This window comes from Agelaius phoeniceus, chromosome 16 (genome assembly GCF_051311805.1).
Source record: "Agelaius phoeniceus isolate bAgePho1 chromosome 16, bAgePho1.hap1, whole genome shotgun sequence".
NCBI classification, from domain to species: Eukaryota; Metazoa; Chordata; class Aves; order Passeriformes; family Icteridae; genus Agelaius; species Agelaius phoeniceus.
The window spans coordinates 15380472-15392758 of record NC_135280.1 but is presented as its reverse complement, the minus strand read 5'-3'; the positions used below and the strand labels follow the sequence as shown (position 1 = coordinate 15392758).

At 52.2% G+C, this 12287-nt stretch overlaps 1 protein-coding gene across 6 annotated transcripts in view; it reads right to left on the bottom strand.

Moving 5' to 3' along the window:
- CAPN15 (calpain 15) overlaps positions 1–12287 on the bottom strand; it is a 56769-nt gene that overhangs the window by 17032 nt on the left and 27450 nt on the right. The window contains exon 1 of one of the 6 annotated variants that reach the window (XM_077186860.1): positions 2879–2899. The exons of the other annotated variants lie outside the window; for them this stretch is intronic. Coding sequence (XP_077042975.1) covers positions 2879–2883 — 5 coding nt within the window. The 5' untranslated portion in view covers positions 2884–2899. Of the gene's footprint in view, positions 1–2878; positions 2900–12287 lie in introns of those variants that run through there. 6 annotated transcript variants of the gene reach the window in all.

Below are 12287 nucleotides of genomic sequence, written 5' to 3'. Positions count from 1 at the left end.
AAGGTGTTTATTTACTGGAGTTATTCCCAGCTAAGAGAAAGATAAACATTGATTTTTCTGCCTCAAGTCCTACAGCTGGGAGCCACTGTACATCCCTCTCCCCTGTGGCAGCACCATGTCCACAACATCTGAAAGGGAGATCATTGCTCAAGCAGAGGAGGGGAAGGAGCTGCTGCCCGGCTCTGGCAGCCAATGGGGCCATGAAGGGCACCGTGATCCTGTTACATCCATTTGTCTTTCTGGTGAGGTTCATCAAAGCACAGGCATCAGCAAAAGGCAAGGGAAGGCTGTCAGCAACCTGTGCCATCCACCTCCAGCCTCCCCCATGCTGTGTACACAGTGCAGGAGAGCACTGGCTCCAATCAATCTGCCCTGAAACGTGGATGCTGCAGTGCTTTCTGTGGATTGGGACAAACAGCCACCAATCTTCCTCCTGTCCATCCCTCACACACCCATGGTCCTACCCAGCAGGGAAAGGCTTCTAGCAGTGCCACCATGGGACTGTGGAAGGAATCACCCTGTTCCTTCCCATAGAGAGGAGAAAACCTGGGATAACCTAAAAGACGGAAGTACCACACGAGGGGACACTGGGATGAGCCACATCCCCAGACCTGCTTGATGTGGCATCAGCAACAAACTGCAGGCTCAGGGAAGGCAGCACCATTTCACTTGGCTGGGCAGGAGATCCAGGCTCCAGGCAGCTGGGAGGGAGGTGGAAGCCAGGGCACTGAAGTGTCCTGGAATGGCCCTGGGGAGCTGTGACATTCTCTGATCACACTGTCCCCCTACTGGTCCCATCTTCTCGCCCCTTGCAACAGGAGTTGGCCCCTAACACTGTCCAGCTGCTGCTGGGATTTCCATCTACTTGACTTCCTCAGGAAAACCAAAAAGCCTTCCAGAATGGCCATCAGCTCTTCACCCAAAGGTCCTGCAGTGGCAGGGCCACCATTGTGACGAGCTTTGGCAGGAGACTCCCCTGCCTTCTGTTGCACATAGTGGTGCCCAGCAGCCACACAGTTTTCCCTGAAAGCGAGTGGGAGGCACACAGCATGGCAGAGGACAGGGGACAACTTCAGCTGTGCCCCAGTTCTGGGTTCCAGCCACCAATCCCCCCCCAGCCTTGGCAACTGGCAGGACACCAGCCTGCAGCCTGCTTTCCCCACACCCCTGCCTAGGACTGATGGACAATTCCAGTCCCTGCCTGAAATAGAATTAAATTTAGGGTCCAAAGATCCCAGTGGGCACCAGGCTGGAACCTGCCTTTACATGGTCCAACCCGTACCAGAACGTGGTGGATTGTGGCAGCAGCCTCTGTCCCACAGCAACAACTTCCTCCCAAAACTGAACCAGCTGAAGGAGAAATCCATCCTCAGCCTGTCCAAGCTCCACACTTCTCCTTAAACAGCCTGGCTGGCTCCTTTCCCAGCAGGCAACAAGGCTGCATGAGGAAACAGGGTTATCTCCAGCACCTATTCACCAGGCCCATCTGCTGCGAGTTAACACAGTCACTCTCCAGCCCCAGCAAACACAACTGAGATAAACATTGCGTGCCACCTTCCTGGGGGAGAGGAGGTCCTCTGAAACCAGGGACCTGGCAGCACCCACCCACGGGAGGGCTTTCCTGGGGGACACTTGACAGGTGACACAGGGCTCCACTCCACAGCCGGGCAGCACGCAGCTGCTGGAGGCTCTTTTGGGGTGCCCACAAAAAGGGCACCTTGGGGTCCAGGGACAGGGTAACAGGCTACAACCCCACACCTCCAGCAGCATGGATGGGGATGGATCCACATGGCTGTGCTTCCCACCACAGCAGCTCTCCCCAAGCAAGGCAGGAGACATCAGCTGGCAGGAGGCACCACTGTATTGGCAGGCGTGCCCCTACCTTGGCAATCACAGCAGTGTAATTATCATGCTTAAAAAATAATATAGAAAGTACTCTAGCAAGCAGGCAGCTTTCAGCACACTGATCAGGTCCCAGGGAACCTCACTGCTCCAGGGATTAAAAGGTTCCAGCTGGTCACCTTCCAAAACCACTTCAGGGCAGTGATATCCCTGGCCCGGGCTCTGCTGAGTGCTGAGTTTGCTGAGCCCTGTGTGTCCAGCTGCTGCAGAGCCCTGGCTCCTACACAGCCACCAAACTGCCCAGGGATGGCCACCACCTTTGGGCACCCTCTAGGACCCAAGTCATCTCTGAAGCAGGGCAAAATAGGAAGGAACAAGGCAGGGTGGGAAACTGGGAAGAGCCCAAAAAACTGCAGTTCGCATCTTTCCTGCTGGCAGGGAGCTGGTGGTGTGCCAGGGCTGTGGGACGTGCAGCTGAGCTCCAGGGCAGGAGATGGCACCCAGCCCTGGACAGAAGCACTCTGGACTGCCAGAGAACACCTTGAGGTGACCTGGGCACTGGAGTGAGAGATCCCAGGGCTCTGCTGCAGAGCCCACACTGGCAACAGGATTAGAGGAGCTTGTGTCAATCACACACAGCAACACAATCAGGCTGTTTCTCTAAATAAAATTCCTCCAGAGCAGCTAAAGTCTTAAAACTTATGGCTTCGTTTCTCTCCCGCAGTAAATAAACAAATAAATAAAAATCAATTGTTCTCGTCAGCAACACAAACCCCAAGCTCTCTGACATACAATGCATCCCAGCAAAATCCTCACTGACAAATACAAGAAAAAGCACTTGAATTTTGTGGAAGAAAAGAAAAGAAAAATTACCAAAAACCCCTAAACAAATCCTACCTCAGTGTCTGTGAGCTGTGAATCCCTTCCCCTCAATCCCATGCTTTCTATTTAATATTTCCCATTTAATTTTCTTTCAGTAGCACTGCGGACCCTGACCTAAGAGAGGACTGCTGAGCCTTCTCCCACACAGACCTACCACATCTCCAGAGCCAGCAGGAGCAGCAGGCACCTGTGCCCACCAGGAAGGGGTGCAGGAGGTCAGGAAGCACTCAGAATCCCTCTGGCAGTGCACTGTTAGGAGCACACGTGGCTTGGGATCATGAAGCCCGGGTGAGGAGATGCTGTTGGCTGAGCTGACTCACTCTTGCAGAGCCAGGCAGGGGCTGGGAGGCTGGACCTGGAAGGTTGCAGCAGATATACTGGCAGAGCAACACAGAAACACGGGGAGCTGGGACTTTCCACTTGGTACAAGTTTCTATAGAAGCATCAGTGGAGACAAACAGCCTCTGATTCACACTTCTGAACCCCTGAGGTTGTAAGGGAAAATGTCACCAGCTCGGTGCTGGCATCATCCAAACAGGGAAGGTTGCATAAGTACTTCCAAATCCTGCCTCCAAAGTGAAATAGGAAAATAAACCAGGCTTTCATACCAGTGACCTTCACCCCAGCCTTCCAGAACCCTTCCAACTCAGGATATTTTGTGTTGAAGAGACATGGACAAAAATAAAGCACCAGAAGGGACCTGTCTCTTTGCCCTTTTCTCCCAGATCTGCTGAGCAAGGGCAGAGACAGCAAAGCCCCCCCAATCTCAGCCACACTTTCTGGAGCACTGTATCCATGTCAGGCAGTGCCAGGTCCCACTGCAATGGCATAAACACTCCTAAAAACCAGAGGCTCTCCATGTGTGTGCAGAAGCAGCACCCCACTTCCACAAGAGCAGGCATGGAGGATCCCAGAGTCAACAGGGCACAGGAGACCTCAGGGTGGTCTCCAGCTCAAACTCCTGCTTCAAGCTGAATTTCTTAAAGGGATTGCAGCAGGTTTAGACATTCTGTTCTTGAAAACCTCCAAGGATGAAGACTTCACAACCTCTCTGGGCAGCAACCTCAACTAACTGACTGTCCTGGGGCAGAAATGCTTCTCCTTATACCCAGTCTGAAACTCTCTTGTTTCATCCTATGTTTGCTGTTTCCTGCCCTCCCACCATGTGCTGCTGTGAAGAGCCTGGCTCTGACCTCTGGATGATGTCTGCAGGTCCTGCTACAGCTCCTTCAATGCTTTCTCTCCAGCTGGAACTAATCAAGGAATAATGGAATAGTTTGAGCTGGAAGGGACCAAACTTGTTCCAGCCCCTGCTATGGGCAGGGACACGTCCTATTGTCCCAGGCTGCTCCAAGCCCCGTCCAGCCTGGCCTTGGGCACTTGCAGGGATCCAGGGGCAGCCCCAGCTGCTCTGGGCACCCTGTGCCAGGGCCTGCCCACCCTCCCAGGGAACAATTCCTAATTCCCAAGATCCCATCCAGCCCTGCCCTCTGGCAGTGGGAGCCATTCCCTGTGTCCTGTCCCTCCATGCCTTGTCCCCAGTCCCTCTCCAGCTCTCCTGGAGCCCCTTCAGGCCCTGCAAGGGGCTCTGAGGTGTCCCTGGAGCTGCTCCTGTCCAGGTGAGCACCCCCAGCTCTCCCAGCCTGGCTCCAGAGCAGAGGGGCTCCAGCTCTAAGTGACCAACTCAGGGGCCCCCTCTGGACTCACTCCAGCAAGGCAACTTGGGTTGAATTCCTGACTGAGCCCAGCTCCCTCCCCCTCTCCTTGCAGGACTCACACTCCAGCACCCTGATCACCAAAACACCCCAACACCAAAAACAGCTCCAAAAAGGTCACCACGTTCTTTATGCAGCCTCTGACACCAGGCATCCCCTTCAGCCAGGACCAGAGCTGGGGCTTTGCTCTGAGCTCCCTTTGTCCCTTCAGTTGGTGGAAGGGAACCACAACAACTACAACTACACAAATTCCTCATTTTGTTGGAGCACTTGAGGAAATAAAGACTTCTTGATCCTGAAATATTAATTTTTGAGCACTCCAGAGCTTTATCATATATTTATATCAGCTCTCGTTCTTTGATGTCAATCCAGGACAAACTGTCAAGGAGTTCCCAGAAACACAGCTTAGGTCAGGGATGGAAAATCAGCCAAGGCACCAGCCTGGTCCCCTTCCATGACAAACTCTCCTGTGGACAGGACATCCCTTCCTTCTGGAGGTATCAGTGCTCCTGACCATTCACTGGAGCAGGACAATCACATTTATGCAGAAAATGGCATTTTCTACTGGTGATAACCTGCAGTCAATTGAAACAGGACAACTGGAATTGTCCTGTTTAATAAAGCAATGGTGGCAGGCAAAAATCCCTCATCAAAGCAGAAGGGAGAGAAAAAAAAGGTCTAATTCTGCAGCAGGAAACCATGCAAGGGTGAGCACTTGATGATAAATGGGGCCATAAAAGTCCCAGCAACACCACACAACCCTCCCTAGAGGTGCCAAGAGGCTCAGACAGACACAAAGAGTTTCCCAAGCTGATGATGCACTCCAGTTCCTGGGAATTTCTTGGTCCCATGGCACAAAACCTCCAGATGGTTCTAGCACAGTTTTATTGAGTTTCTTCTTTTCCCACACTGGACACAGCTTCAGCAGCTCAGATGTGCTCCAACAGCCAGGGAGAGAATAGGCTGGGAGTTTTAATGAGAAGTTCCCAGGGGAAAGCTGATCTCTGCTAATGAGAGGTCTGAGAGAAAAAACACTGGCCCAGCTGTACAGGGTGCACTCAGCACAGGAGTTTTCTGGCAGCCAACAAAGCCACAGAACACACTCTCAAACTGCAGCTGTCCCTGCAATTTACTCTCTTGTCACCTCCCCAAAAACTGGGATTGTCTGTCAGATGTGAGGGTGAGAGGGGACATCTTGCTGTGGGACAGGCAAGAAAGGACTTCATAGAATCACTTCAGAGAATCACTTCAGAATGTCCTGAGCTGGAAGGGACCAGAAGGATCATGGGTCCAACTCCTGGCCCTGCACAGACACCCCAACAATCCCTCCCTGTGCACTCCTGAGAGCACTGGGCAATTCCAGGGCAATGCTCTGTAAATACCAGTGCTGGCAAGGGGTACAAGTGGGACAGAGAACACTCCTCTGTCCTCCACCAGCCACAAAGAGACACCAAGAAATGTGCTCAGAGTGTGGTGGGAGGAGGGCAGGAGCACAGCTGGGACAGGGGCACCCTAAAAGCTCCTGTGACACACACCAAAGTCTGGCTTTAATGGGGAAAGGAAATTGAGGAGACTGTCATGGCTTGCAGAGTCCTCTTCATGGCTGAAATCCCTGGGTTTTGCTCAGGAAAAGGGAGGGAAGGGGCAGAGTCTTTGGATCTGCCCATCTGCAGTTACTGGAGCTGCTGCAGGAGTGCCAAGTGACACACACCTGGAAGGAGTGTGCCTTCTCTCCAAGCCTGGGGACACACAGGGAGAGTTACCCTAAACTGATGGACAGGAGACAAGAGACTTTCATCATTCTTCATCAAAGCAGAATCAGAATCTGGAAGGCTTGTCTTGTGAGAAAAACAGGCTGGGCATGATGAGCCTTTAATACACCTTAATTGCTGCAGTGTTGTAAGAAAGGAGCTCCCAGAAGAAAACCAGTTTGGCTGGCAAAGCACAGGCACGCTGGGACAAGAGCATTCCCAAAGGCTCCTCAGCTAATGAGCAGGTTTCCCACATGTCTGCCAGGGCAACAATTACAATCCCTGGGGATACAAAAGGAGGAGGCAGACTGAGTATTCCAAGGTCAGCAAAGTCCAAGTTCCAGCTTTGCTCGAAAGCTTTGCAGGCTCTGGATTCAGGAGCTTTTGATGAGATCTCTCACCCTACAGCAGCACCTCCTGCACCTGTCCAAGGTTATTGAGATGCAGGGCCCAGATGAGATGGCCAACAGCAATGTGACCTGCTCAAACCCACAATGGAGGGACTCAGTAGCACAGGATCCTCATGGGACAGGCTCTGGAGCAACAAGGCTGGCAGGAGAATGGCCCAGGAAGGTCCTTCTGGAGCCCCAGCCCTGGAGACAGACACCAGCACAGCCTCAGCTCCTCCCAAGCTGCACTGTTTCTCATTAAGATCAATTCCAGCCTGTTGTTATAATTAATAACCTCATCTTGCCTCCCTGCATGCAAGCAGGGGAAATTTCTGCAGCTGCAATCAGACTTTACTTCAAAGAAACCAATTTAGCACAGCGCTACTGCTGCCATCATTCCTCTTACTCAATGACTTTATTTACCTTTTCTGTACCTAATTTCCCCAGTCCTTCGTGTGCCTGGGGAAATTAAAAACAAAAAATACCAAGCTCCATTTGCACCCAAATATTATAGCAGGGGCAGGAAATTTGTGTCCTTAACTCGGGCCAGCACCGTTCCATGGCCATCAACACATTGATTTGGCTTGAGGAGGTGATGAACTGAACAGCCTTGCTTTGACTACACAACACTGACTTTGACCAAAATCGACATTAAATGGATATTTAAACCCTCTCAAGAGCAAATACAGAAAGGAGGTACAGCAGTTTTATAGGGGTTTGTCACAGTGGCATGAAATTGGTGTAACTTGGGTGTAGAAAGCACAAAGGACATCTGGTCTGCCAAAACATCAGTGAGTGCTTCAGCATGCTTGCAGCTCCCCAAAAAAGCTGCTTTTTCAGGGGAAAAAAGCCCACAGTCCTCCAGCAAATGCAATACAAGAATTCAACAATTTTATCTTTTTTTTTTTTTTGTCAATAAAAGGCCTGAATCCTTGAAGACTGATGGCCCCAATTTCTGTTGGATACTTGGAGCTTCAGCTTCTTGCACACTTGGAGCAAAAAAACACTTTGAGAAATGTATTTTTGTTTTTTAGAAAGCCTGGTAATAATTGGATCAGCTATCCTGTATGGTTTTTATAACTACACTCCATCTGTGGTCTGAGCAGAAAGTTTCCCATGTAAAATAAACTTGTCCAGCAAACTTTGTGACCACCTAAAACAGAGGAAGCACTGAACATGTGAGCAGGTCACATCACACAGGGATGGGAACACAGGTCTCCAAGCCTCCTGTGGTGTTAGGGCAGTGTAAGATGTACAGAAATCAGGGAGTATCAAGAACAGCAGGGAGAGGATTTATGAGCAGGACATCTGCTCTAGGACTAGCAAGATGCTGGGGAGGAACAGCTGGGAAGATGATGTTCTTTAATACTGCTGCTACACTAATTCATTTCAAATCATGGCAGGTTTTAATTAAAAACCAAACAGAATCTTGAGCAGGAGAAGCAGGAGGGATGGCCAGAAGAGCTCAGAATGGAAAGGTTTCAGATGGAAGGCATGAGGGAATGGAGTGGAGGACATCTCCTTGGGTGTCTCATGTCTGGAGAGTGAGGCATGGTACAGGTTTGAGGAGCTGCAGGTGATGCTCTGTGAGCAGCTCCACTCCCCCACCCCCTCTCACAGCCAGCACCACCAGCTCAGCTCCAGAGCACCCCCTGTACCTTCAGAGAGTAAATCAAATCCCCCAGCAGGAGAAGGAAATTCAAAGCCCTTTGCTGCCTTTGAGGCCTGTGCTCTGGGGGATGCCCCACGAGTGTGGAGGGGGCTGCCTGCCCCTCTCACAGCTCCCTGGGGGTTCTGGGGTGCTGCAGCCACCGTGGCACAGCCACAGGAAGGGCTGGGAGGGCACTGCCAAGCCCCCCTCTCCTTTTGTCCCACCAGCCCTACATTGGCCAGGCTGCTATTTGCTTCAGAAACAACCATCTTTTCCCCTAAGTTCTCCCTGATAAAATAAATCAAAGCATAGCTCCAGGGTGCAATTAAGACAAAAACCCACAGTAATAAGAGCTTGGTACCATTTGGGAAGGAGGGAGAGAGAAAGACTCATGTAGCCACGAGGTCTGAGACTAAGGAGAGCAGGGCTGCAGCCTGGCAGGTGAAAGCAGAGCCCCCAGCCTCCTCTTCCTCCTCTCCTAGGGCTTTAACTTGGCCACCATCCCAGCTCCTGGCAGAGCTGCTGCTGGGAACTCTTCCTGCAAACGAGGAAAGTTCTCAAGCCAAGCTCTGCAGTTGCAGTGTCCCATGCCAGAGCAGGCAGTGCCCTTCCCAGGGCTGCCAGTGGCACTGGGGCACCCTGGGCAGCACCATCCCAGAGAGCTGGGATGCAGCAGGGCACTGAGCTCCATGGCCAGCAGCTGTCAGCTCCTCAGCATGATTAACAGGCCTTAATGAAGAGCTAAGGCAGTCCTGGACCTCAGGAAAGCAGCTCACCATTAACATCTCAGCCAACAAGCTTTGCACTGATCTGCAGAGGGAAAGACAGACTGCCAGGGGCCAGAGGAAGAGAGAGAACTCTGGCAGCTCCCAGCACCCCTGGAGTTCAGAGTGTGGCTGATCAGGGCACAGCAATGAAGCCACTGCAGGGAGGATGGAGGGTCCCCCACAGCCACTGCCACCACCAGCACACCCTGATCCACTTGCCTGGGCATGGCACCAGCTCCTGTGGTGACAGAAGGCCAGCAGGCAGAGGGCAAACCTGAATGCCCCCTCTCCTACATCAGGAAGCCTGTCCAAAGCTACCCAGAGCAGAGTCCCTGCTGAACTGGGTACTGCAGTTTGTACACACACACTCACACTCACACTCTCCACTGAGTTCCTGGCTCCACACACAACTTCCAGTGCACTCACACTCCCTGCCAGCTGCTGGAAAGGACACACCAAGGCCTGGTGCAGCTGCTGTGCTGGAGCCAGGCCCTCCCACTGTACTGACCTGTGCTGGAGAGGGGCCACCCCAGACAGCAGCAGACACCCCCAGCCTCACAGATGGCTCTTGTTCCTGCCTTTCCTGATCCTGGAGCATTGGCACCTTCTCCAGCTCTGCTCCCTGCCCCATGTCACGTCAGGTCAAGCAGCTGAATGCAAGAGCACACAAAACTCGTTGCTGCATCAGGCAAGCTTTGGGGAGCCTGTTACCAGCTGCAGCAGGCTCTGCTCTCCTTGCAGGCTTGGAGGGAAGAAGAGCAAGGAAGGGGAAAGCAGCCTCAGGTGCTGCTCAGACTCAGGGCACAGGGAGCAGCATCTCCCCCATGCAGCAGGAGAAGAAGGAATTTATTGTGACAAATGCTGAGAGCCTGCAGCGGGGTTGGCCCTTCCTGTCAAAGCTGGTGAACCACACCAGGAGAGGGGAGGGCCTGGCAGTCAAGTGGGATATGCATCACTCCTGGGGGGAAAACCATCAGCAGCTCAGGAGAACCAGGTTGCAGGAGATCCCTGCCTGCCCACCTGGGAGGCTGGTGAGCACTGTGTGAGCCAGCCAGCCAGCACTGCTCATCCCCCCTCTCAGGGCTGCTAACTGCCACCTCTCAGTGTCCCCTGCTCCAGAGGGGTCATGCCTTGGCCCTTCAGCCTCCAAAAGGGGTTGAAGGTTTGGGCAGAAGTGTCTGGGATGGGACATGGGGTTAGGGCAATGCAGCACAAGTGGGATGTTCATATCTGCATCTTGAGCTCATAAGTGAATTCTTGTTGAGTGTGAAGAGTTGACTGTACAGAAGGACAGGAAATAAAATTCTTAACTTTTAAGGAACCTGAAACAAGGACAATCTGGAATTCCAGTTGTGTGAATTAGCCAGGAGAGAACAGGGAGAAGCCCCTCCTGAAGCAAAGGAATTCCAGTGTCCATTTGGTCTCCAGTGAATACAGAGAGATGGCTGTGTCCTCCTCAGCTTGCAACACCTGTCTGGCTGCCACATTCCCTTTTTCCACAAAGTACCTGGTGGGGTTCCAGACAGAACTGGGACTGTTTTTCCCACTGCAACCTAAGAAAGACCATCAGCACCCAAAAGGAATATGGCTTCACACCTGTACAGACTTCTCTGTGCAGCTCTGTGCCTGCAGCAAACAGTGGTGTTTTAGAGAGCCTTGGATTCTTCCATGGGGACTAGACAGCAGCCAAAGCACTGACAGACCACTAAGTCTAAGACAAATTCAGAAATGAAATGTGAATCTCTCAAGCCCTGGCAATGCACCTTCAGCATCTGAATTCCTCTCACTGTACAGCAGAATGATTTCCCAACCTTGGGGTCAATCCAGAGCTGCTTCCTGAGCTGCAATAGCCACGAGTAGGAGCACACACTTCCCTGCATCCCAGAATAGAAAGCAGCTGGAGTCGCATCTGAACACTGCAATGGGAAGATGAAAGACTTCCAGACACTCCTCTTTTTCCACTGAGCCCTTTATAGGCTCCTCTCCCCACTCTCACTTCACATACAGCTCCTTCAGCTGCTGATTTTTCCACAGGTGCTAAACTTCCAGATGCTCCTGGAGGCTTTTCCATTTTTAAATTTATTCTATTTAAATAACAGGGCATATGGTTTATTACAGCTAGTAAAGGGTGTGTGTATGTGTGGGGGGAATCTGATCCTGAGATCCAGAAGGATGCCAGGACCTCTGAGCACCCAGGCACCAGTGCCTGGCCTCAGAGGAGCAGAGCCAGCTCTGCCTGCAAACATTACCCCAGTGAACGAGTTGCCAGCTCACCTACATCACAGCAGGTCCTTCAGTGCTAGTGAGGGGGTTTATACCAGCCCAGGAGACACCAGGACTGCTGTGCCCTTGCTAGGACAGCTGCCACCCCCTGAACAGGATAAGGGCCAAATCTTCAGGACAAGACCAGTGCCAGGATCTAACCAGGAGCTTCCATCACTCCAGTACCACCAGCAAAAGCTCTGTGCTCGAGTTGGGTGAGCACAGCTGGATAAAGATCCCACAACACAGGAGAACAGCTTCTCTTGGGAGAGAAAAGGATCCCAAGGGAAACCTGCTGATGTGCCCCTCACCCCAGCTGCCAGGGGACCACAGGAGGAGCTCACAGATCTGGGCATGGAGATCCTTGGAATAAGTGTGGATCCACTCTCTCCATTTGAAATGGGCTCAAGGGTAGCACAGGCTGCTCTTTGAAGGAAGCACAGGGGTGTAGGATGCAGGATGCAGGCAGGGAGGCCTTTCAGCTGGGAAATGGGAAGGAAGGGAAGCACTGCTGGGGCTGATAGCCACGGCTGTTTCACAAGACAGCCTTACCTGCCCTCAGCAGGGAGGGGAGGAGGCAAGGAAAGGAGCAAGAAGCTGAACTCATTAAACTTCTCTCTCATCTGAGGAGCTGGGACACCTTCAGCAAGGAGGGTGGACTCGTGGGACCAAAGGACACTTGTTTCCATCCACTTAGCTCCCCACACCTGAGCTATGTTTGAACAGTCACTTCAAAAGCAACCCCTGAGGAAAGCAGGCTGGATGAAGAGGAATCTCTACTTGTTGTTTTCATTTCTCTGTCTTTAAGCCAATTAAGGAATTTCTTTTTAAGTGAGGGTCTGTGGTCTGCCTTGAAGAGCCTGCACTCCCCAGAGGACAGAGCAGGGTGGGGTGGCCATCTGGAGCCAGCACTGCAGGGACTTGTGCTTCTCTACAAAAAAAGAAACTCTGCTCCAAAGCCCCAGAACCTTTCTGGTTTTTAACACACTTCTCCAGCAGGTGCCTCTCCCCTTTGCACCTTGGTTTTC